Source organism: Myiozetetes cayanensis, unplaced genomic scaffold (genome assembly GCF_022539395.1).
Source record: "Myiozetetes cayanensis isolate MyiCay16 unplaced genomic scaffold, myiCay2020 scf5-8, whole genome shotgun sequence".
In the NCBI taxonomy this organism is placed as follows: domain Eukaryota; kingdom Metazoa; phylum Chordata; class Aves; order Passeriformes; family Tyrannidae; genus Myiozetetes; species Myiozetetes cayanensis.
Genome location: NW_026087742.1, coordinates 24767591 through 24794517, shown reverse-complemented (window position 1 = coordinate 24794517; position 26927 = coordinate 24767591). Strand labels below are relative to the sequence as shown.

General features: G+C 39.5%; 1 protein-coding gene across 2 annotated transcripts in view; it reads left to right on the top strand.

The window, feature by feature from the left end:
* Positions 1–26927, top strand: part of GSK3B (glycogen synthase kinase 3 beta) — a 151293-nt gene that overhangs the window by 36127 nt on the left and 88239 nt on the right. For both annotated transcript variants that reach the window (XM_050332951.1, XM_050332950.1), the window contains exon 2: positions 19190–19383. In XM_050332951.1, coding sequence (XP_050188908.1) covers positions 19190–19383 — 194 coding nt within the window. The remainder of the gene's footprint in view (positions 1–19189; positions 19384–26927) is intronic.

The following is a 26927-nucleotide window of genomic DNA, read 5'->3' as shown; positions in this document are numbered from 1 at the left end:
TCAGTGATGACTCCAGGATCACTTATTTGAATTGTAAACTTCATGCTGTAAATTCAGCATGGAAGCACAACTTAGATTTTTCTTTCTCCCTGTCCCTGTTATGTATTGTCTTAGATCTGTCTGCATTCAGCATTGAAGCTCATCTACCACACTTCACTTGCACAGTTTAGTGAAGGCCTTCCAGAGTTTGTAGTCATTGCCATTGCAGCTGGCTGACCTGAAAAAGCTTAACTTTATCTGCAGACTTGGAGGATTTCACTGTGTGCTTCTATCTAGGTCACTGAAGATGTTGAATAGAATGATTCCTAGCAATGCTGCCAGGTCAGCTCCAGTATCAACTCTTCTCTATGGTGGAAAGTTGACTATTAAGTCTTACTGTTGCTTCCTAGTCTTTAGCCAGCTTTTTGCCCATAAATGGACCTTTCCTCTATGACCTTGACTTCTTGCCATAGTCTGTTCAAGGAGCAGCCTGGGCTTTTTGAAAGGCCAAGTATGTGTTTTCCTTGGATTTCTTTTACCTGTTTGCTTGTAGTGCCAGCAGGGTTTCTCTTTGCCAAAGAGAACTAATTTCAGCAGGTTGTTTGCTATGCCCTTAATATTGGCAGTCTTACCATGCATGGAGATTGCATTTACCAGTCTGTAGCTCTTGAGATTCCCAATGGAGACTGTTTTTGGAAAACCCACCAGGCCAGTTGTCAAAGTACTTGAAAGAAACTTGCAAGTAATGAGAATTTTGCTCACCTGACTCAGTATGCCGGAGAACATAGGTTTGAATTGTGCAAAGTGAAAACTCAGTTATAACTCGAGCAGTCCTGCAGTGTTTTAACTACACCGGGTTATAGGGCATATTAGATCCAAACTGGGCACATGGCTTCATGTAAATGTGTATATGACTTGCAATTCTAGTAAGTTCATACTACAGAAATAAGTAAATAATTATTAATAAAAAGCAATTGCTGATCTGCTCCTAGCATTTGTGTTAAAGGTAAATCTTTTCTGATAGTGGCAGTTATCTGAGTTAAGGCTAGCAAACCTCTCACCTCTTGCTGCTTTTTATTTTTTAAGAATACAGGTTTGTATTAGTTTTCCTAGTGGGTAAGGCTGGTTTCATTTTCCTGCCTGACCCTGACACGTTCAGTCCCCCATGGTAGTTTTTTTCCGCAGTTGTGCTGTGAACCCAACCAGTGAGATGATCCAGACTTGGAAGTGTATGTTTGTATGTTTTTTATTAAAAAATGTAACTTTGTTTCCTTTCCTTCATCGATGTGTACAACAGCATAACCACATACACAGTTTCATCAGCATGATTTAGCATACAATGAATTATGGTAGTGGGGGGAGGGATAAGCTGCTGCAGTGTGTGGGAGACTTTTTAATCTGACTTAGCTACCAGATAAAAGCAATATGCAACTATACTATCAACTGTATGTGAAACCAATAAGTTCATATGTAAAACCAGCAAGTTATGAGTTCTAACCATGTTTCTTATACAAAAATGCTTTGTAGTCGTGGTTGCTGTGATGACTGTGGTGTTATTTTCATGATGTTCATTGCTACCTTTTTCTGGGACAGTATCATTGTTGAAGTGCAGATATGTACTTTGCAGTAAATGTTGACTTGTGGGCATAGGATACAGTAATAGAATATTGAACTCCTGTAGCATTGCTTTGATCTAGAAGGACTTGTGTTGGTGACAGTAAGTCATTATTGAATCCTGATAGGAAATATGGAAGACAGCAAATTGCTTTTCTGCTTGAATTATCCTTTATGTTGCATTCAGATTGTACCCGTTGATGCTGAAGCTGAAATAATAGAAGGTAAAAGAACATGCACTTGTAAAACTGAAATAGATTGTTCCAGCATGTGATTACATTCTTGGAAGGGATATTCTAAGTGCTGAAGCTGAACCATCACACTGGAGATGGGAATAATGGCTGTGAAACTCTGGAGATTGGCTTGGCTGTTGGAAGCTACAAGCATCTGTGTACTCAACAATTTTTGTCATAAGGGAAAAATCCTGTTTAATGTTTTGTTTCTCATAATCGGACTGGCTGACAGAGGCTTTTTGAAAGGTGGATTGTCTGAGTTGTCTTGATTATGATCACAGATCTTTCTCTTAATCTGAGTGTGTTTTGCAGGCAGTGTTGCATCGATCTGTCCTGTATGGCTTCTGTGGGGACTTGATATCTGGTGGGGCAAATGGCAGGAGGATGGATTATGAAATTGAAAGGAGTAACTATTTAAATCCAGTATGTACATAATTTATTACATTAAAAACCACTGAAGTTGTATTCTCAGGATGATTTTTTTAATTTTGTAGAAGCCTGTGAATACTATACCTGTTTGTTCTTGTGTGTGATGTATTTGTACCTAGCAATATTTCTTATACGACTGTGAAGACCTAAGATGCTTTATGGTTTTGTTTACAGTCAGTTTTCGAAGCCAGTATTTGGGGAATGTGTTCTTATCTTAGCTGTAAATCTTTTTGTTTTAATATATCAAGGAAATAATGAACTTCTTGGTTTTAAGGAATGGCTATGTAGCTAATTTGACAGAGTTCTCTTGTGGCATAAACAGCTTGGTGCTTCCAAGTCTTAAAGGCCACAAGTTCCTGTAATGACAGAGGGCATTTTCTCCTCAGGATACAATTTCTAATTCTGTAATAGTAAAGAGTGGCTTTCTACTCTTGAGGCATAATTTTGTGTCTAAATTCTTTAGTGATGAAGAGACCTTCTGAAGTATGTGGAATTATGCAGGAAGCCAATTTGTATTCATCTTATACAAGTATGATGCCTCATGTCCATTTCTTCAGCTGATTCGAATTTTCTGAGGAATAATTCTGCTGCCCTGGCAAATGAACTAAGAGTAAAGGTAGATGAAGATCCATCATAGGAATAGATGGTGATCAATTATTAAACTAAAAGACCCATCTTTGAGTTATGATCTTTGGTGTTGGAAAGAGGGTGAATTTGAGTTTGAATATTTCCCAACTGTCTACTTTTGGTGAACCCACACATTAATGACCTCTGATGATAAGCAATATGTATAAATATCTAGAGGTTTTTCTTTGTCCTTTCATTTGTGATGCAGGCAGCATTCATTACTTCCAGTAGTTTGTATCTACTGGATGAGCTGTCAGACTCTTTGGATGTGACAAACTTGAAGGGACAATATTTGAATTAAAAAGATTGTACTTTCAGGTCATCTTACAGAGAAAATAAGTATTTTGGAAACATCACTAATTTCAAAATTGTGTATCAACTCAATTAACTGTTTCAAAGAAAATACTGAGAAAAGAGCTGTTTCTCCTTAATTACACACTGAATTGGAGTGCCGTTTAATTTTTATCAAATATCTGAAGTGAAATATTAGATGTTTTCTTATATACAAGTGTAAAGGAAAACAGAATCCTGGGCTCATTTCTTGGCAGATAAAGGACAATTACTGATTTGATTGTTATAAAAACATATTTATTCAGAAGAATGTTTTTACTAAAGGAAATAAAAATGAATGGTTTTTATAATAACTTTGGAACAAGCAATTTTTTTCTGCTTTTTGTTGGGTTTTGACATAGCTTTTTAAGATGATGAGTCTCATCTTGCCTTTGCTGAAATCCTTCTGCGATAAGTTTGATTTATGCATTCATTATCTCTGCTACAGTGCCAGGCTGTAATGCCTTAATGTAATTTCATACTGGGTTTGTGGGTGAGTGGCTGCTGCTGTGGAAAATAACTTCTATTCAAGACACTACTTCCTGTCTCAGCCAAAATGCAAGCATTCAAGCATATTCTATATATGCTCTTTTTCAAGAATTACTTTCTTCTCAACTCTTGGTCAGTGCTACTTGATCTTTATCTGAGGTCGTTATGACCTTCTCCTGTTCCCAAACTCATGCTAAGTGTTTCTGATCTTATTTTATTTAGTCCATTTAAAGACATCAGTCAATTTTCCATTATTATGTTTGTGTCTGATACGAAGATGGATGGTGAATTTCTGAACAAGGTGAAGACTAATCCCATATAGTAAAAAGTGCCTGGATGCTGTGCCTTACCCATGCACATGCCTTACTCATCCTGGACTTTGAACAGAATTGTCACCACTTGGTACTGTAGATATTGAGATCAAATTTCAGCTTTTACTAGGTAGTCTTGATGCTGATATGTCACTTAGAAATGTCACTTCTCCTTGTGCCTGTTCAGAAATGGTTGGTTGGCTTATTACCTGTAGTATCTTCAGATCTTGGGCTGGATTTGAAAAGTCACAAAGAAAAATGCAGAGAATGCTACCTCTGGCTTAGGAAGTTCCCAAGCCACTCATAGCTGGGGTGTAGGAGGGTGTACTGGGATAGCTGACCCTGTGAGTTTGTCCTGGTTTATACTCTTCCTTAAACACTTACTGTTTGCCGGTGTAAGACATGGGAAAATGGGATGGACGGACCCATACTTTCTCTGTTATGTGCTTTCTCTATCTTTCTTTTATATGAACCTTTCTGATAAAGGAATTGTGTTCTTCAAAGTGCTTTCTTTGTTAGTTACTGTCTTCTGAGGCGGGTAATTAAACCTTTGTCTCCAAGAACATGAGATTGCTCCTCTGTTTTTACTCTTCTCTGCAGTGGATGTTTCTGTTACCATGTTGAAAGATAAAGCTTTACCATTACTCTCCAGTCATAGCAGCAGTAGAAAAATATTACGCTCCATTATCTCCTTCTAGAAATGGAAACCTTTTGCATGTACTCACAATCCTGGCTTCATAATGCCTGGTTTATCCTTCCTGTGATTCCTAGGATACAGGTATATGCACGAAGAGAAGGAAGAGCTGGCAGTGTTGAGACCTCAGTCTGTTTTCTCTTCCATCAAAGACAGTCAAGCTTCTAATTAAGAAAACTTGCTGCACCGCTGGCAAAAAACCTCAGGTGCTTTCAAAACCTACATAGATTTGGAACAGCAGCCCTTGAAACACCTCAATTTCTGCATAGGTATACGACTTTTGCAGATATATATAATGTAAGTCTTTATTGTCTTCAAATCTGTTCTTGTTTTTAGGCTTATCTTTTAATTAGTATCATTTATTTTCTGCTGCATCATATCTTCAAGAGTGATATTGCCTTTGTCCAGTATGGAAAGTGGCAGAATTCAGAAAAGGTTTGGTTTTGGTAGTTATTTTTCTTCTTGCCTCTATGATTAAGAGGAAGTTTTGCTACAACAGTGCTGCTCGCCTCTGTTTCCAGATACCTGTCTCTATTTTAGGATTTCAAGCCCCAGCAGTCTTCCTTAACGAACAATTACAGGAACAGTTTGAAAATTTCATCTATATCTATAGAGTTTTTCCCTGAATGCCTCAGTCTGCTCACATGCTGGCAGAAGGGAATTAAATCCCCAGATGTGCGGGCTCATTCTTAAGAGAAGTATTACTTTTGTTCGTGTTTTTCTTTGTGGAGAAAACTAATCCCCATTTTGTGGGATGTTGTTTTACTAAAGCCTGTATATTGCAGTAAAACATTTGGAAACATCTTCTGTAGTTTAAATTATATTATTGCCCTTTCGCTGGGGAAAAAAGTCTAACTGAAAAAGGTGGATTGTTTCTGAGAGAGGAAAAATAAACTTATTAATAGGTTTAAGAAATCACAGGAAAAAACAATACTTTCTGTTATCTAAAGTGTGCATTTTAAGGCAATGTAGTTACTCTCCGGAATAAATGTCTGTGCCGGTGTAATGTAACTTGGTTTTGTTTCTGGTTTTTTTCTAACCATAGCTGGAGTATTTTTCAGTTGTTTGACAGCATGAACTTGTGTTTTGCTTTGAGAAGGCAGAGGATGTGGTGCCCAGATGCTTCCACTTTGGTTCACCCAGGCCTGCAGTTTGGCTGCTTCAGTGTTCCCTTGGCACAGGATGTCATCACAAGGAACTGCTCTGGTCTTACTGCCTACTTCCATCTCCTTCCACTGCCAGGAATGTTCACGCTTCTGTGGGCAGGCAGTTTTGTTCCTCTGGAAGCAGTTCTGACCCAGCTCACCTTCAGAGAGCAGTTGTTTGATATCTGCTACCAGGACAGAGATATCACAGGGAGGGATGGGAGAGCCAGGACTGCTCCACCAAAGGCCGCCTCCTCTGCAGGCTGCAGCTCTGACGGTGACTCCAAGGGTGTGGTTTCGTGTTACTCCTAGCGTGGCTCTCCTGGGAGTACAGGCAGTAAGGAAGAGTCTCCTTCTCCGTTCTTCCCCATATCAGGTCTAGCAACTGTTACCCTCAGGATGAGTCAGTTCAGCTTGCTGATTCGAGGCTTGCTTTATTCTGGAGATGGATTAGTTCGTCAGATCAGTAGGCTAAACTGACTCATCCTCAGGCTACGAGATTGCCAGATTTGCTATGGCAGGAACATGAAGGTGGGAAGTAAGACCATCTTTTTCTGGCAAGAGCCCCCACTTTAATCAGATTATGTATAATGTGAAAATGAGCTGTGGTTTCTCCGGTTACCTTAAATAGCTTTAGAGATGTCCAATGTTTAGTTCCTTTGCTCTTCTTGCTCTGCTATTTTTGTTACTTTAAAAATAAATAAATTTAAAAAGCAGGACCTGCCAAAGATGAAAAACTTATGCATCTGGCTTCTAAAATGCTGCCTCATCTGTAATAAGGCTCCTTCACCAAGATAGCTACTCCTGCCATGGAGAATATCTGCAGTGCACTGATGGCATGCCTACAGTTTCTTAATGTTAATTTAGATAACGTTCTCCTTGAATTCAAAACCATCTTTAACCTAAACTGACTTGTTCCATTTCTGTGCAGTTCTATGGAGTAATCTAAAGCAGTAATTTGGGACGGATGCGGAGGCTGTGTAGTCTCTTGAAGCTGGTCTGTGCTCTGCAGCATGAATTGAACAGTGTAGCACAACTCAGTTTTTCTCTCTCTGTAGAAATAGTTGCAATGCTTCTTTCAGTCTTAGAATGGTGTTCAACCACAGGCCACAGTTCATTTTAGCGATTCAGATTAGCTACTACTCACTTTTGACTTTTTTTTTTTTTCCACTGTGCTTCGCACCCGAAGTAGATGTTGGTTCTGGACATCTGGCAATTCTCTTACTCCTCCTCCGATCTTAAAATATAGACATCAAATGAATGCATTTTCATAACTAGCTTCATCTGTCTTTCTATTTGGGTTTTGGTTACTGTCTAAGATTCCAAACAGTCTGTTTCTCACTGTGATTTCAATCCATCTCATTCAGTCTGTAGGCTGGACTCTGGGTCCTGGATGCTGTTTCCTGGTAGTAGAGAGAATAGCGTGCCAAGTACATGCTGTATTTGTGTCCTGTATTCAGTGAAGTTGAAGAGTAAGAAAACATGTCAAGTCCTAATAGGACAGAACATAATTATGGAGTACTTGACAAAAGGGGGCGATTGCAAAGAGAAAGGTAAAGTACTCAGATGTTCCAGAGAGTAGAAAAATGTATTAGAATCCAGGACTCTGTCCAGGAGGAGAGCTTAGTCCTGTGCCTTGACTTTGCAGGCGTTACTGTTCATTGCATCTGGGTTTTCAAGTCCACCTATGATATTCAGAAGTACAGAAATTGCTCTTCTTTTTTCAGACAAAAAAATTCAAGGTTTGAGAGTGCATCTTTTGACGAGGATTGGCTGCTGTAGCAGATCACTGCAGCAGTGTAGCAGAAGGGACCCTGCCAAGAAGACTTCAGCAGACATAGAACTACGTGGTTCTTGCCCTGCTCGTTCCTCCACAGTCTGGCAGGGCTTGCAGAGACCACAGAGAACTATCCGGAGGCTCTGGCGGGCTGGGCTGTCTGCAGAAGTGGTGACAGCAAGTCTTTCATGCACCTGGAGAACTCGTTTGTGGGGTCTCTCAGCTCAGTGTTAATCTGCTTACAGTCGTGCTCCAAATTCTCTTCTCTCCTTGATTCTCTGCTCTTGCTTCTGCTTCTCTCCGCTTTGTGATGTTAACATATTTAGGGTCTGGGGTATTTTGGGGTTTTTTTCACCTTTCTCTTTGTTTGTGTACCTTCAGTTTTGTTTTCTTCTTTCTTTAGCCTCCTTCCTTTTGGTCCTTCGTTGCTGCTGCTGTGCCTAGCGTGGTGGGGTCCTATTCACACTTCATTCTTAAGCACTGCTTGAAAGATGTTTTATTCACACCTCAGTAGAAGAGTAGAGACTCCCTCTAAGATGTATGAAGATGTTTGTAATTTGGGGAAGTGTATAGTAAAGGAGGGTCTTGGCAACTTGCAGCTTCTGTAGGTGGCTGTTCTGTGTGTTCTGCTTAATGGTATGATTATGCATTTGAAACCTCTTAGTGGATGGAAAAACAGCGAGAAAGGAAAAAAACAGTAATGATGTCTGTTTTCAGGGATCAGAGATGTACTTGACTCGGTGATATATATACATTTAACTTCATTCAAAAACTGTGACAAAAGCTGTTAGCACTGAGCCAGGGAGGTCTCCAGCAGGTAGCCAGCGTCTTCCTTAAGCAGTTTGCAAGAAACTACTTCAATGAAAGGTTTGCAGGTCATACCAGATATTTTGATGGGAAGATTGTAGACTTTCTAGGAAAATGTGCTGTTTATCACTTGTTAATCTTCGAGGGGTAGGAGATTTAGGGTCTCTAACAGTGCCCTGTCAGTAGATGACCCATGATGGATTCACTAATCAGCCTTGCCAGAAGACGCTGATAGACTCCTTGAGGGTCGACTGTTGAATGGCACTAACAAGTGGGTAAATACGATCTGTTTGTAACTTGGGGTTCTCCGATGCCTTGTCAGGGTTCAGTTACAGGGGTTTTATAAGTTATTACGTGTCAGCTGAACTGCTGTAGCTGTCTTTGGCAAATATTAACTGTCTTTGGCAAATATTAACTACATCATGTTCCGTGATGATGTAAGAGGGAGGAACAACTAAAGGAAACTTCAAATAAGAAATGGTAGTACTGTATAGGCTGAATGTCTCAGCTAGCAATTAACTCAGAGCTATATAGCAAAGGAGGATACTACTGAGGCCAGAGTCTTATGCTGAAATGATGTTGTCATACTGCTTCTGCTCACTCCCTGTCTCTGTCCTTGTCTCTTGTGCTGCATTTAACCTGTAAACTTTTTGGGGCAGGAATGACTGACCCCAGATTATAAAAACAGAATCTGTTATGATCACTTTGGTATGTGCTTCCTAATCTGTGGAATCACCTTATCTAAATTTAAAGCTTATTTCTATAGCAAAATAAGTTTTGTGGGGTGGGTTCTTCTGCATGTGGGTGGAGAGAGAGGAGAACAGAAGGAGTGCCTACTAAAAATAACTTAACAAGCATGAGACTGCTTATGAAACCCCACTGGCAGCCAGTGTTTAGATTACCTTAATTGTATGTTTCTGTATTTTTTTTCCAAAGCAGAAATATAAGTATAAGCATTATGGTGGATATTTTGTTTAGTCACAGAAAAAAAAATTCTTTTAATGGTATTCCTAAGGTAATAGGGTAGAGTTTTCCCACCACCTGTGTGCAAACTACAGTTTGGGAAAGCTCTTTTGTTTACAAATTTAGTGTTTTGGTCTGTGTTTGCCATGACTGAAAGAGTACTTGAAGCAAGATCTGTTTTAATGAGAGAGAGATGGTTAACATGGGCCTGAAATGTGCCTCAGGAAGGTGTGGGCACCCCCTTACACAGTGGTAGGAAGGACAGCTTACAGCAAATTATTTCTTCAGACACTGCAAGTAAACATCCCTTCTGGATTCAGCTGTTTAATTTATAAATCAGTGGGATGGTAACCTGCTGGGATTTTGTAGTGGTCAGTTTAAGCAGCTGACTTGGAATCCCATCTGCCACGGTAGCATCCCGGGAGGTCAGCTGGTGGTCAATGTGATAGGCATCCAGGCTAGGTCAACAGGGCTCTTCCCATCCCTTTTCCTCTGGTGTTTTTTTTTTTGTTTTTTAACCTGTTCAGAGTCAAGTTTGTGCTGTAGTAGAGTGGCGCAGCTGTGTGGCCAATGCTCACTTTGACTTCCTTAGTTAGGATATAAAAACCTGTAGAAAGTCAGCGCCTTAGAACTTCATGTGACCTTGTAGTGGACGTTTTAACAAGCTTGTCATGTGAATGTTCTGGGACCTACTTAGTACCCCGTTGATTTTTTGAAGGCTTGTTTACAGCCTTTAGCATTAAGCTTTCAAAGAGAGTGGATTGAATGCCCCTTCCAAAAGTCTACGATTACCTCTAAAGAAAGAGGTAAAGCTCCAATGGCATTTTAAATGTCTGAACCGAGGTGCTGTAAATCCAGATGCACTTCCTTCTGTTAAATTTTAGGTTGGTTTTTTTTTTTTTTTCCCCCAACAGATCAATAATAGGGAGAAAACATCCCTGCATCTTTATGTCATTTCATGTGTTTATTAGATCAAATATAGGCATATGAGGCATGTCATTAGTCATCACACTTTGCTGGAAATACATTTAGTTTCTTTTAGTGACACACTGACCTCAAAAAGGCGTGAAGCAGAGATCAGTTGAGTTGCACGGTTTCATTATTATAGTAAAATTATGTTGTCTTTCTGAGCTGTTTACTGCTTGTTTTGTAGTGAGAGTACAGTTTGTTTTACTAGACAGAAGTCAGTCACTGGTATTGTGTTTACCTTTTTCTTCATTTTTTAGTTCTCTCCTGCATAAACTTAGCATGTAGTACTTTGAATTTGTATTGCTCTTTTAGAAGCTGTTGAGCAAAATGTAGACTTGCTGATGGTTTTTTAAGGTCACAGGTTTTGCCTTCCGCAAGGTTTTGAAAATGATTGACATTCAGAAAGCGTTGCCATCATTTTGGTGCAATATTTTTCTTTTATTTCCTTCCTTTGTGTCCAGCAAGGGGCAATGGCAACTTTGATTTCAGGGTGGAGTGTTTTAAGAGGCTTTTATAATTTTTTATGATCTTTGGCTTGGCAATTGTTGCTGAAATTGGTCCTGATTATTTGTCTTGGGATTGAACTGAATTGACACATAATTAACTGTGACTGTCATTTGATCATTAGCAATAAAACCAAAGAATGACGTTTCATTCTTCAGCGGTTTTTGTTTGAATTGAATACAAATTTTGACTGTTGTGGAAAGCAGCATATTTGATACTGAACTGTGACACCACTGCATTAGTGCTGAGTTGAAAGGAATGTTTTATGTAGGTATTGAACCTTTCTGACCTTCTTAAGAACCTAAGAATCATCATGTTCATCCTGTACAGGCTTTCTTATTTCAAGCCTAGTGGTTGCAGTTCAGCAATATTTTTCTTGAAGAAAAGATTCCAATCTAAAAGAAAAATCTGTGTTGCAAAAATAACCTTTTCTTTCAGAGTTTTTAATAAGGAAATTATTTTTTTTCTAAATTTTGTCCACCCACAGTCTGTCCCAAACTCTTGCAGTTTCTGTTTCTAGTCATTATTTGCAGTATGTCCTCCACCTGCAGATCAGAATTCTCTCTGTAATATCTATTCCTTAAATGGGCTTTTAGATACAATCCTCCAGTTTTCTCTTTGACTTAAATTGTTTGAGCTCTTAAGTCTCACTGGGAGTAATGTATTTTTTCTGACCTTATGGTGTCTGAGGCTTCTTTCTGAATCTCTAGTGTTTCGAATCATAACTCCTGAATTTTAGCTATCAGTAGCTGTTCGATGGGTGTGAAATAGGAAAGGGTTTGTGGTTTTTTTTTTTGTCTGTCTGATGTTCCCCTGCTTGAACATCTAAGGATTGCTTTAGGTTTCAGTGTGTGCTTCTGTCTGTGCCAGGATGTCTTGCAAGTCAGAGTTGATGACTCCACTCTTCAGATGGCTTTACTTGATTTGGCTGTATGGCGTATCACCTTCCCTCCACTTAATTTGTGACTAGGTTGCTAAGGGACGTCACCTGCTTTTTCACTGACTCTACCCTGTGCATAACTCTCTTAGATCTTGTGTCTAAGAACTTCATAGCTTTTTTTTTTCAGGTTGTTGATAAAAGCAGTAGGTGAGAGGGCAAAAATTAGTGCTGGTGGGGCCTCCTACTGTATTTTATTAGATCTTACTTATGTTGAAACTTATGGGCTAGTGTATTATAATTTGATTAATAATCACTTTTCTTTCTGTGTATTATGTTTCTTCATTAATTTGGGTTGTGATGGCAAGTCAGAAACCCTATAGAAGTCACAGTGGTTTTGCCTTAATGTTCTTCTCTTTTTCAAGTGAACCTGTAGTCTCTTTAACAATATGGAGTCTAACAGTCCAGTTTCTAGAAACTACCTTATTGCTTCTGTATTCATTATCAAAGTAAATGGTACAGTACTTCAGCTGAAATTGTTGTCAAACTTAAAGGATCGTATGAATCATCCCATCCATCGCTGAAATTCTCTGAGTGTTCTGATTCCTTTCAAAAATCACTTCTCAGACTTCTTATCTAACTCTTCCAAAATCCTTGGATACAAATCTTGAGATTCTTCTGATCTCAAGTAATGTCTGATGGCCGCTCGTTTATTGCAGTATTCAGTTACAGTCAAGAAGTCAGATGACATTTTCTGTGCTAAAACAAGTGTGTGTGTGTGTATATATATTTAGTGAATGCATCTGCCTTATCTGCGTGATGATTGGCACACTTACAGGTTTTTGTTCAGTGTGTGACCTCAACTATTTTTGAAATTTCAAGGACTCCTTTTGTTTGGGGTAAATTTAAAAACCAAAACATGTTGTGTTTTGTAAGACTGCTTTCTTCACTTCCTTGAGTTTTTCTGATTTGGTCTATGAATGTTCATTTGAAGAAAGCTGGAGAGGGACTTTTTACAAGGGCATGTAGTGATAGGGCAAGGGGGAATGGCTTCAAACTGAAGGGCTGAGATTAGATACAGAAATTCTTTACTGTGAGGCTGGTGAGACCTTGGAACAGATTGCCCAGGGCAGTTATGGATGCGTCATCCCTGGAAGTGTTCAAGGCTGGGCTGAATAGGGCTTTGAGCAACTTGGTCTAGTGAAAGATTCCCTGCCAATGCTGGGGGGGTGGAACTAGATGATCTTGAAGGTCCCTTCCAACCCAAACAATTCTATGATTCTATATGATTCTAGGATTTTAGTTTTGTACTGTCTTCCACTAGGTAGCATTCATGATGAAGAAAGGAAACTGTCTAGGAAAACCGTTCCTAAATACCATTTATATAATTTCTCCCCTGTACTGACTCATAATTATTAATTCTTCTGTGACTAACTTTTAAAAAAATGTAGTGGGAAAAATAATTAGAAAAAGGAAATTTGTAATGATTTCTACTGCTGACAGTGTCTTTTCCTCAAGCACACACTGGCCACACTGAAGACTTTCAAAGCAGCTGATGATCTTCTTCCTTCATGTGCCATGAACAGATATCTAAGAAGCTGGGTGTTTTTTTCATAGCTGTATCTGATGATCAGCACCAGCAGAAGACATTTGTTGTGCTTTCTATTAAAATATTTGTTTCACAAAGTAGTCAGATCTTTTGACCATCCAGTTATCTGTGACGGAAGAGAACCAGTGCGGTTCTGATAGACTTCCGTCCCCTTCTGGTCACTCATTTCTTTCTAGGTAGTTGTGTCAGCTGTTGGTTGTAACCTAATCCAACTGGCAGGGGCTGGATCCAGCAGCATCAGGTTCCTGTGGAAGTGACTTGTTGACTGTATCGAACATTGAGCAAATTAAGGTGGAACAGTGTGGTGAAGGGGAGAAGTAGTCAATAGTTACTTAATCTTGAGCCATATTTTAATAGAGAGGTGACACTGAGATTTGAAACAGGTCAGTGACGATACTTGAGGTAAGTGGAGACAGCTACATGACCTTCGACATTGTAGAGAGTCTGTTGCAGGTCTGTGAGGTTTTCTTTTAGGACTTAAAAACAATCTAAGTAGCATCTAATGGAAGGACCTGTGGGCGTGCCAGCAAGGACAAGTAAGGCAAGAGCAGATAGGAAAAGTCAAAAGAAAGGAAAAGGTGGAGTTTGTAGACAGCACAAAGGATTGAGGCTTGTATTTGAAGTAGGAATAAAGCTGCTGTAAACATCCTACTAGTTCATTGTTTCTTCCCTTTGACTGCAGAACATATAGAAGAGGAGGAAGAGGGGAGATAGATAGATAGATAGATAGATAGATAGATATGTATAGGTGAAAGGGAAAAAAAAGAATCCTAAATCTCTGACTATATCTGCATTAAAGTGTGTTTGTACTGCTCAGAAGCAAATCAGGTAAAGGGATGTAGGGCAGACATAAATTTGGACCTTTTCCAGGCCCATTCACTAGAAGGTGTGTAGGAAGTTCTGATCAATAGCAAAGGATGCCTTTCATGATCTCTGAGGGCTGAAGAGAGTTATTGAATGACAGCTGCATTTAAGCACAGGCAAAAAGTATACATGCAGTACACTTACAGAATGGTCAGCTTTGAGCTAGCAGTAGGAATCTGCAGCTGGTGGGGTATTTATGTAATAAAATGCTTGTCTAGTAGCAGAATCCCTTATCTAACCTGGATAAAACCAAAAATATCTGCCACCATTTTTTTTTTTTTGAGATGCATACCTCTTGTTCCCAAACCACACAGATATTTCATTTAAATAATACTGATCCATATTATTTTTTGTTTAATTGGTGAATTTTATAAACAAAAGGCAGAATTGAATATATTCAACCTTTTTTGAGTGTACAAAAATGAATTAAGAATCGACTTGAATGGTAAGAGGCCCATGGCATTAGGTAGAATGATGACATGAACCATTCTAAAGTTATACTGAGAAACTGGAAAATAGGGTTATAGCTTGCACTGATGCTCTGTCAAGCAGTGGCCTCTTGAGTGGAGTATGTTATTTTCTTCCCACAAGCTGCTGAGTATTCTCTGCTTTGAAACCACTGACTTTACCTCGATCTGTCCCATATGGTCATCATGCGCTAAAGGTAGAAAGTGAGCTAGAAAGATCAGAGCATTTGGAAATTGCATTTTCTGGATTTTGTTTGCAGTTGCATATCAGACTCTTCATCCAAAAGAAACCCAACAAAATACCATATCATGGATGTTAAGCATTAACGTGAGGAAATGCTTTAAGAGTTTGCATGAAACGTACCAAATGAAAATACAAGTGTGCTACAGTGTGATAGCTATTTTTTTTTACTTGTCCTTCTGCCCTGGGTGTTACAAAGGTGGCTGGCTTAGATGATGGTTGTACAGTCAAATGAATTTGCTTTTTTGTTTTGGATGACAGTAAAGCCAAGGTCATACTGCTGTGGGCCCCAGGAAACTGCAGCTTCTGAACCAATGCTGGTGACTCTTTTGATGTGAGCTGTGCTGTAAGAACTGTTCAGTATTGTGGTGTTTGGCCCTTTTTTCCTTCTGTAGTTTTTAAATTTAATGTCCTAGTTCTGTTGTAGACCCTACAGTCAAAGGTGTTGAGGGTATCGTGTGTTCGACAATGCCTGCTTATCCTCTGGGGACACTAAGTCTGACAGTCCTAAACAAAATGAGAGGTGAAGGGAATGAGACGAGAACTGTCTAGGCTTCTCATTAAGACTGGCTGTGATGTAATGCTTCTTGGTGTTTGCTGTTGGGAGTCATTTGGGGGTACTGGCAGTTTCTGGACAGGGGTGCTTCCTCTCTGCTCTCTTTCATCATGCTGAGGCTAAAAGCAGCATTTCTGAAAGCTGTTTAGTGAACTCCTATACATGCTGTTTGGCTGGCAAGTCAGCTCTTGCTGTCCAGACAATTAAAACTGGGATAACTGTTCTGAACTGCGTATGGTCTTGTGAACAGTAGATAAGTCTGTGTAGTGCGAGGAGTACCAAAACAGTGCTGGGGCCTCTGGATGCTGCTGTGATACAAACACATTATCTGTATACTCTGAGAGGCAGTGAGATGTTTTACTTTTGGAGATCAAAGCTGTCAAAGGTGCAAGGTGAATTTTACCCCTACAGTCCCTCAGGTTTCAGCTGTTCTGTAATGGAATATAACTGCAACTCTGACAGGCTTAACTTTTTTAAAGATTAGGGTCTTTATGGTATCTTTTGTGGATGTGTTTGCAAAAACTCTTGTTTATTGGAAGAAGGAAACTGGGAGAAACATCTGGGAGGTTTAATGCTCTGTAACATTCTGGTAAAGAGACAAAGGAATTCTTGATGTAGCGATTACAGTGTCAGTGCTTACACTTTTAAGCATTGACAATTGGTTAGAGGCTGTTTTTCTATGGACTTAAAGGAAAATGTGTAAAGCCAACTGGCTTCTCATTTGAGCTCTGCAGGATTTGGCCATGTCACTGCAGCTCCACATTGGGACAAAACACTTGAAGTGGCCTGAAATTCATGGTTTGCTTTTATGGTAGGGGAGGCCCCTAAGCGAGTTGCAACTCTGAAGAGGGTCCTTAGAGCAGATCTCTTGATACCAAGTACTTCAAATCTCAACCAGTGTTGCCAGGAACAATTATTTTTACCTCTAAGTCTTCAGTAGTCTTGATTATTGGAAGAATGGAGAACAAAACTCATTAACAATAGTCTCAGTATTCTGGTCTGGTGACCCCTCCAAAAAAAAAAGCCCCTCCCAAAATCCCCAAACTAGGGGATTACCTTTTATTTGACGAGGATTGCTGCATTAAAACACATGCAACCTATTTGTATGTGCTGAGTTAGAATGCTAATCAGAGAACAGTTGGGCAAATAAAATGCAGGGTTGCTATGAGAGTTACACTTTGAACTTGTTTACCAAAAAGAGGGTTTCTTTTTTTTTTTTTTCCCCCCTGGATTCCTTCCATTTATTTCTAAACAATTGTCAAACAGGAGAGTGAATTTTCCATATAGCTTCCATTTATGTTCCTCTCTCTCCTTATGAGCATCCATTCATCTCTCTCTGGTTTTCCTTCCCACCCCCCATCCTGTTTCCTCTTTAAATGTATAAATCTGTATCTCAGATCTGTATGTATATTCTGTATCTCACCTTCTCATGACTGTTTTGGAGAAGGGCTGTACCTACGCTGTATTGCTTGGCAAGTTATTGGCACCCTTAGCACTGATCTGCTTTATATATTTTTGATTTGTTAGTTTGTTTCATGGAGAAGTTGGAGTTATAAAAGCAAACAATTCCTAAGAACCTAAAAGGTAACACAGAAGATGAGTAGCAGTTGATGTGGACTTTTCATGAGCAAATCATATCAAACCAACCTACTTTTCTTCTGAATCTTACACGAACAGAAGTAGTAGTAGTAGATAGATGTGTGTATCTTGACTCTGAAGTTTTCGAAGTTATTTTCTCATTAGAAGTCTAGGAAAACAATGGACTACTGGAAATCCCCTGAAAGACAAACAAAATTATTTGATTACTTTTGTTTGAGTGTAACAGGAGGTTCAAGAAAAAAATAGGATGAGATATTTCATGGGGTTTTGCAGGGCCTTTAGGCAGTCTCACAGGATTCACTGGTTTTTACCAATTTGTTAGGTAAACTTAATGTAGCATCGTGAAATGGATCTTCCAGTGGTGACTGTGCTTGAAGGATGTGACATGCTGGCAAGAGTGTGCAGTAACCTTGGATGCAGTTCAGCCAGGACAAATGCAGAATATTAGGCTTTGATAAGAGCAGTCAGGTGTGTAAGTGGAAAGTGGATGAGGATTGGACAGGCGGCAGCTTTGCAGAGGAGAGTTTGGTACACAAACTGATCATGAGGTTGCAACATTGCACAAGCTGCAAACATTGTGCTGGGCTGTACAAACAAGTGGTGTTGTAAGTCGGACACGAGAAGTCACTGATGTGCTGGGTAGAGCTGAGATAAGCTCCCTTTGCAGAGTCTGGTTTTCAGTACCATACCTGAGGCATTTTTACGGGTGAGGGGAGAGCTTTCCCAAAGAGAAATAACTTCTCCATCATGATAACCTTTTTGCGACAGCCCCTCGCATATTTGAAGGAGGTGGTAGGAGGATGGGGGAAAGAGCAGGGGGGAACTGCACCGTTTTCCATACCCTCTGGGAGCAGAACAAGGAGTGTTTCACCTAAACTGCACTAAAGGAGATTGAGGTACCTGTTGGAAAGATTTTTCTAAATGCATGAATAGTGAAGGTCTGGAAGAGACCACCTGGGAAAGGTTGTGGAGGGAAGGTCTCTTAATAAGCAGATGTGATGAGCATCTCTTGAGTGCAGTTGCTGTAGAATTGCAGTGACTACTGTGGAACAGCACGTTCTGTTTTTTTCTTGCAGCCCTGTTCAGTTCTGTAACCTGAGCCATCATAATTGAAAGGCAGTAAATGCCCAGAGTGTGTTTGTAAAATGCCTAAAGCTTTGGTCCTCTTACACACAAAACCAGACTTTGAACAAGGTGAAGCACTGTGGATCATAACAGCGGGGCTGAGAGTAGGTAATAGTGGCTTGGTCTTTTGGTGAGAAAGTGGCTGAGAAGGTGCATGTGTGGTTGACTGTGGACTGCTGAAACCCACAGCCACTGCATCTGTACTGAAGCACATCCATCTGTGCAGCTTTCACCAGGATCTTGCATCTTGAGCATGGATCCCTGTCAGTGTTCTGTTTCATGTTGAGATGCCACATACGTGCTTGCCACCATCATCCTTCTTTCCCTTCTTCCCTCTGCCCCAGCAAGTGCCTCCCTTCTTTGCAAGGAAGTCCAGGCATGGAAGAAGGGAAGAGCAGGACTGTGCCACGTGATGCAGCCTGGGTTCTGCTTCGAGTGCACACAGCCAGGTTTGACAAAGGTTACGCTTCCTAATGTGTGCAAGCTGAAGCTTTATCTGTAGGTGGATTTGTAACAAACTTTCAGTTCTCCTGGTTTTTATTGCCTGTAAAGGTCAGAGTGCTGCTCTGACAGCCATACTGACAGTTTGGTTTCTGCAGTTATACGAAAAGATGGGAAAATGCTTCACTTTGGTAATACAAACAACACTATTTAATTTAATACCACTTACTTTATAATCAGATGTAGGAATAGGTACTTGACTTCTTCGTGCATCACATTTTATTGCTCAGCTATTTGCTTTTGGAAAGCAAATTTTTGTTAGCAATAATCTAGATAAAAAATTTTCAGCACTTAATATATTTTGTTAAAAAATATGCTCAGTGTTTACTCTGCGTTTTGTCAGGGGGTTCTGTTTTTCTCTATGGGATTAAAATGCACATGCTGATTTAAATCTTTGTCTTACCCTCTTCTGTTTCAGTCTTGTTGGTCGTCTTGCTTAGGCATGTGTTCTGATTATTTGTGTATCTCTTGCTTCCCAGGAGACAAAGATGGCAGCAAGGTGACTACAGTAGTGGCAACTCCTGGACAAGGTCCGGACCGACCACAAGAAGTTAGCTACACAGACACCAAGGTGATTGGAAATGGATCTTTTGGTGTTGTGTATCAAGCCAAACTCTGTGATTCAGGAGAGCTTGTGGCCATTAAGAAAGTCCTGCAGGATAAAAGATTTAAGGTGAGCCTATGCATAAGTTTCATATTTTCATGAATGTTATCTCATTTTCCTTGTCTTAGATGGCAGTGGCTTTGGTTTTCTTAATGTATTTTCATTGGAGCACATAAATGCACATAAAAGTTTTTTAGGACTAAAGATTAAACGGATGGTTTATGATAAAGGGGTATAGTTTAACTTGAAAATCAGTGAGTCACCGTTGTTATGATTATTTGGATTAGTGTAAAGCAGGAAGCTAAAAATCCTGATTTGATATTATACTGTTTCCAGGTTGCAGACCAGATTTTTCAGACAGTGAGGTGTGGAACAGGGAAAAACTTGTCTTATGCTTACCTTTTTTCTAGCATAGACTGTTCTCCAGTCATTGCTAATTAAATTGCTGGAAGAAACAGAAGCCTTTGGGCTTTGTTCTTAGTTGTTGAACCTATAAAGTGAAAGGCTGTATTTGAGTACATCAGAAATTCCCAAGGCTGAGTATGAAGATAGCAAATCCTGAGCCCAGGGCAGTTTGGATTGAAGACATGTTACTTCCCTTTGTTACCTGATTTATAAATGTGTTCTATCTTGGCTGGTTTTAATAGACTAGTGATTCTTAATTCTAAACAAGTAGCCTTTCAAAGGGAAATACTTTTATCTGGTGATATTTAAACCAAATAAAAGTTACGGACCATGAGCCACTCATCACTGCTCTTAGTCCTCTGCTTGGTACTTGATGTCCTTGACTGTTTTCCCTTATAATCAAGTGGCCTGCAGATCAACTTGTGCAAGCAGTGCATGAAAGCAAAGGTACTGGTTTTAACATTTCTTGGTTTTACAGTAAGACTTCATGCACAGCTGGCTTCACTGGTAGCATTTGTAATTTGTGTCCTGTTTTGGTAGCAAAATCATTCTTTTGAAGTGTTTTGAAGGAACCGGTGTATACCTTTTCCTTGAGTCATGAAATTTAATGCTGTCATCACCACAGGCATCAGCATGTCACAGATGCATTAGATATAAAATGGAAGATAAAAGATATATTTAAATTAACATAGTCATGTGGCATTATATACTTCTAATTGAGAAAGGCATGTAAAATTCTTACATTGTTCTTACATCTGAGTTATTTCTGGACTGTATTATGGGTTGAAGGTAGTTAGTAAGAGTGTGTTATTTTAGAGGAATGGAAGAGATGAAACAGAAAAGGAAAAACAGAAGCTCTAGACCTAACCATGCTTCTTGGTCTCTTCCCATTGCATAGGTTTAGGGGGAGGGCCAGGATGTTTCCTGTACCATGTCATGCTTGGTAGATCATCTGGTGCTTTGGACCAGAATCTTTGGTTTTTTTAGTCTCATAGCTCTGGGGTTGTGTGGTGTGTCAAAATGAAAACTTGGCTGAGCATTTTAGTTCCTCACCAGATATTAATAGTTTGGGGCATCATAATTTCTTTTTTAATTAATCTCTTTTGGGCATCTGGAATAAAGTGTAGGTCTTTGGTTGTTTTTGTTTTGGTAGTCGGTTCAGTGACATTTTGTTATCTGACTGTATGTCCTTTTATTTTGGAGTGTTTCTTTAAGTGATTTGAAAAAAAATCACTTCTCTTGAATATTAGCCCTCTCTTTGTTAAAGCAAAACAGCTAAACTGAAGAGCTAAGTAGGGTGTTTGCAGTTTAGACTCTGAACTATTGGTGTACAGTTGATGATACAAACTGAGAACATCCAATGCCTGGAGAACACCCAACCCCTAAATAAGGTGTAATTAATCGTTAAATTCACGTGTAGATTTACAGATAGCATTAATTTAAAAGTACTTTATTAATCCTCATAATTTGCATGGATCGCATCTGTAGTAGTACCCAAGTTATGCGTTTTTTCATATTCTTATCCCAAACTTGTGTCCCAACTGCACAGCACCATCTACCTTTGGTCTCAGCTCCCTAGTTTTTCCTGTCATTCATCAGTTCAGTCCTCCCATTTTTTTCACATACTGATCTGGAAGTGTATGTTCTGTTGGCAGGAGATGTAAATTCCTGCAGGTTGAATGAAAGCCTCTGCCTGGACAGATTTGGAAGCTAGACACATGTATCTTATATCAAGAATAGCGTACAATTACTTCGGGGTATGCTACTTTTTGGGAATGTCTGTTCTAGGTAGTAAATGCTGGACCAGATAATTCACCAGTTAAACAAGAACTCTGAACGTCTGTTGGCTGCACAGTCTGATTGCAGTGTAGGAGCAGACCAGCTCCGGTGTTTAGAGAGCTGAGCTGTGATGTGCAGATCAGCTGGGCTGTTGCCATCCCTGCTTGGCTGCCCAAGTCCAGATCCAAGGCCTGGTCAGTGGAATTCCTCAAGAAATCTGCCACTTCCTTCTCATTAATGCACACCTCTGCTTCAGCAATGATTGAGGGGAAGAAACCCAACCCTAATGGAGACAGCCAAAGGTGACAGTAACTTGTTTGATTTAAATGAACTTTATCAGTTTCAGAGGGAAGAGAGGGGGCAGTTTAGAAATACTTGTCTGCACTGATCACAGTGGTGCAGAAAGCTAGAAGAGGAAAGTGAAGCATGAAAGTTGCTTCCTGAAATGTGAATCATGACTGAAACTTTCAGCTGTAACTTCTAACTGGTGTCTGCTTATCTTTATGCTTATCTCCTCCTGATGTATTTGTCTTGGTACGTACAGTATAATTCCTTTGTCGTGATTTAGCTCTTAAAAAAAATGTTTTTAGAAAAAAACAGTAGAAAGTCTTGAAACTTAAAGGACATGATTCAGAAACTTTAGGAAGTCCCTAGAGAGTGTAACTTCTAGGTTATTTCTGCATGTGAAGGGAGGTTATTGTGTAGATCTGGAAAATGCACCACAGTTGCCAATTTTAGATCTCTGTCAGGAAGCTGAGATACTTTTGTCCAGGTTTAAAGCTAGCTTGAAAGCTGGAATTACCAGAGGGGGGTTGCCTTTCTTTCTCTTTTTCCATTACTATGACAAGTTTCTCATCAGCCTCTGCTGAAGTGGAAGCGGCATTGGTCCGTACCAGAAAGAAGTGAGTGTAAAATCTTTGCTGAACAGTTGAATCTTATAGTTTCTGTGATGATAGTTCACCATGTTTCTCCTTCCTTCTACTTCCTTGTTACAGTTCAGTGGTTCTTCAGTTTGACAGTGCAGTTCCTGCATGATTGTGTTTTAAACAGGGTCTCTGAATTGCTGTGGATCACACACTGAACTCTAGACACACTCGTTTTAATGTAGAGCAGTAGTATTGGTATACTAGGGATAGTGGGAAATGGTTGAAGGGAATAAATAAAATCTAGAGAGTTATTCTTAATTTGAGTTTTCATTTCTACCTTCATTGAGCTATTAAACTAGTTCTCTGTATTAAGCATGAGGAATTAAGTAATGTAATTTTGAGTAATTACTTGATACTTGAGTGAGTAGTTCTCAAGCTATGTGCTGTTTGTCATTAGTCTGTGAACAACTGAACTTGTCTCTAGTCATTATGGAGGGTCATATTTTTGAGTGTGGGTGTTTTTTTTGTTTTGATTTTTTTTTTTTAGTTAAAAGTTTCACAGGGGGGTGAAAGATGTTTCTCTTTGAAAAACAGTGTAAGGCCAGCTATTCACAAGCTTTCTGGGCTAAAATCCTTTCAAATGCCAGAATTTCCGAAAGACCACAATCCAGCTTTCATAGATCTGTGTTTCTGCTTCTATCCCACAGATGCATAATAATAGGTTCTCATGCAAAGCATCGATAGGTGCAGTTAAATGAGTCATAGCATTTTCAATTATTTTCATCCATGTGTCTGTACAGGCCCTTAAGTGACACAGCCTAATTGTGATGCTTGAAAAGAAAATACTGGTAGCATAAATTTTCTTGCACTGCTTTTTTTGGCGTGTTCATTGGCATATTCTTCAGATTAAGAGACAGTCACGTTGCTGTCTTGTCCTGCAAAAGCTAATAATAAGCAAACAGGTATATTAACATAAATAGCTATTTTTTTGTTATTTCTGTCATTCCATTAACGTTTTTAAGAATTCCTATTGGAACGAATGTGTGAATTGCTAGAAATATTTGACAACCAACTGAGAATAAATAGTTAAGTTCTCCATATCGGAATTGCAGTACTTGATGTTTCTACTTTAGTGCTAGGCTGTTGAAATCTAAATGATGAAGAGAGTTCATACTACTCCTGCACCTTTTCAAACAGTCTAGATTGGGCATCACATTTCTTGTTAATGGCTCACACAGACATGAAGTGTGCAGCAAGAGAAAGCCAAATTCTGTAATGGGAACCGTTCATGCCATCCAGTCTGTCAAATCATTCAGGATTGCCTGGGCTTAGCAAGCCAACCTTTGGATATGTGTGCCTTTGGCTTAGTTTCCTGAATTATTTAAATAGGCAGATCTTCTGGAGTGTGAGAGGATGTCAAACGAGAGCCCTGGTGGTCCATAAACGTGAAGCCCTGCATTGGTAAAGCTGAGGCCACACTGCTCTTTCCTATTTTTATTTAAGGAAGAAGTAGGTGTTATGACTATTTGCATGCTTGTTGTTTCTTTGTTTTGTTTTTTAATATATGAAGTCTTAGTGTTAATCTGAGCTTTAAAACCCAATAAAGCAGCAGGGTGGAAAAATAAGTCTGTGTTGAGGTTCTGGTTTCTTTCTTTCTCTGCTGGGTGTGTGTACTTTTGTGAGCTGTTTGAAATGCTTCTGAAGGAGCAACAGCTTTCCTTCAGTTCCTGCCTCAAATATATCAAGCTGTGAAGTATAAAAAGATCTTTTTTCAAAGTAGCCCATATCCACTGTTTGTGTTCACTTAATTACAGCAACTTTGGTTGTAGCAACTCCCATGAAAAATATAAAACCACAAGGAAGAATTCCTGTTGAAAAATTAATGGATGTGTAGGTTTTTAAGTTCTGGTAGCTTTTCAAGAGATTTTTCCATTTAAAGCATTCAACAATCTAAAGTTGACCCAGTTTTTTTAATAGGTTGCGTGTCTCTGCTTGTGGTTGAAGGTGTCATTGGTAAACATGCATGTTTAAAAAGCGAACCTGTTGATTAATGATAGGTATCTTTTGCTCTTGGAATGTCAGTGGTTAATAGACCACTGTGAGAATCTGACTTCAAATTGGGTTTACTTAGTTCCACTCTTGGTTGACCTTGGCTCTTGGTTATCCATGGCTGGTTGAGGTACTGCAGATAGTAGTATTATATTGAAAAAAAGGCTCCATTTTCAGGGGGCTTCAGTCTGTTAAGATCACTGTAGTGTAGTGATCAGCTCTGGTTTTGAGGAGGCATGTACCTAGTAATCTGATTGAAAGAAGAGTTAAAACAAGTCTTATTTTGCAGTCTGTAAGCTTGGGCTATAGATAATCATGTCTATAGACTGACAGACAGGAGTTTGACATCCAGCCTCTTGATATGGGGAACCCAGTTGTAAAGCTTTAAGGGAAATGGTCTCTGTCTCTTCTGTACAGGTTTGATTTCCCTTTCCCAAGTTCAGACAGGATGTGTGAATTGTCTTACTTTTTAATGTTTTAGCAAATCTATCTTCCTATGATTGTCGCTTTGTCATGAGAATGTTAAATGTTCAGTTGAAGAGAAGCCATTGTTACTGCTGGATATCTCGTAGAGCTCTTGATTTCCTTTGTATGTGCCTGAGTTGTAGACCCTTTCAAGCACACAGTCTAGTGAAGTCACAGAAAGACCTCCAAGATCGAGTCCAGCCTTGGGCTGATCACCACCTCGTTGACTGCACCATGGCACTAAGTGCCACATCCAGTTTTTTCTTGAACACATTCAGGAGCGGTGTGACTCCACCACCTCCCTGGGCAGTCCATTCCAATGTTTAACAAGCTGTTCCATGAAGAAATTCATCCTGATGTCCAGCCTGAACTTCCCCCGGTGCAACCTGAGGCAATGTCCTCTCGTCCTGTCACTAGTTACCTGGCAGAAGAGACTGACCCCTGCTTTACTGCAACCTTCTTTCAGGTAGTTGTACAAAGTGATAAGGTCATCCCTGAGCCTCCTTTTCCTTCCTACTTCATTCCCTTCTAGAGAAGGAATTGAAAGTTATGTGGTTTAGAATGAAGACTATCTTGATCTTAAGTCAGCATTTAAAATCTTGAATACAATATGGAGGTTGGATTTGCTCTGATATATTCGTGATTATCTTTCACTGTAACCTCTTGTCATCTGCACAGGTTTCCTCTGAACTAAGGACTGCACTTCCTTTGTTAATTTAATCTCTCTGTGAACTAGCTGAGTTCTCTCATATCTTCATCTAAGGATCATTGAATATTCAAACATTAATCTGTAAGGCCTCCTCTCAAAAGAATGTTTTTATTTACCCTTAGCTGAGTTAGAAGCACCCATGGGATAAAAAGTCGCAAAGGAAAGATGTGGTGATGAGAATGAATAACATTTAAGCACCTTTCTTTTAAGTCTTTGAGGACTTGCACATCATAGCTCCTTTGAAGATCTGAGAAACAGTGAACCACTGTTCATAAGCCATCATGGAGGTGTTGCTGTTTAAAGGATGCCTTAATTTTATTGTTAAATAGCTAGAAAGAGCACCCAGAACAACAGATCTGTCTTCTGGCTAATGAGATGGCTTGTGTTGTTATCACAAGTAGGAATGGAAGGCTGAAAATGGAAGGCTGTAAATACTGTGAATTTCTGTAAAACTAGCAGTAGAAAGATGACTGAACCTGATCAAACTGTCCTTCTCCTCCTAGCCATCATCATCTAAGGGGATGCAGTCCCTCTTAAAGACTAGGGCTATCAGATATGATTTCCAGAATGGCAGATGCCTGGGCGTGTGTTCAGGACGTTTTTCCATCTTTTAAACAGCTGGAGGGCTATGTTCGGTTTCAAGGAGTTTTTTTCTAGTCTGTACTTTAATTCTTGTACAGTGACCAGATTTGTAGCTCTGGTCCACCTTAGCTTAGCCAGACACTATCAGAGCCTCACTTATCAGAGACACTTACCAAGATAATAGCTTTTCTTACAGCAGGACTTGATCTGGCTGACTCCTGAATGCTTATTGGAGCCAATTCTGTCATTAGACTGTAATTGCAGTTGCAGTTGCAGTGCCTGTTCATAGCACACTGAAAGGTTTGGGTAGATCTGAGTTCTCCCTCACAACCTTGTATTTCATTTCATTTTCCAGTTTTCTCAAACACTGAGTTTTCCTAATGAATACAAAATCTGTTTACCCTTGCTTTTGGCAGTCTGTGAAGAAAGCACTGTACTGTTCATTGTGTCAGCTGAAACCTCCCTGGACATACTTCTGTGGCCTAGAAGAGATCTAAGAGCGTTAAGAAGCATTTTTTTTTTCACTTTGTATTATTTTAAAGTCTATATAAATAAAATTATTTGTAGTTATGGCTGTGCCTGCAGATGTTTTCAGATCTGACAACTGAATTGGGTGTGTAATAGCTGTTAGTGTAAAATCAGTCTTTAGTTTGGCACGTGGAGATGAAATGGAGTTTGTACTAAGGACATTGATTTCAGTTCTCTCATTTTCAGCTGGGGAGTTGGACTGAAAATTAATGTCCAGGGAATGCAGCATC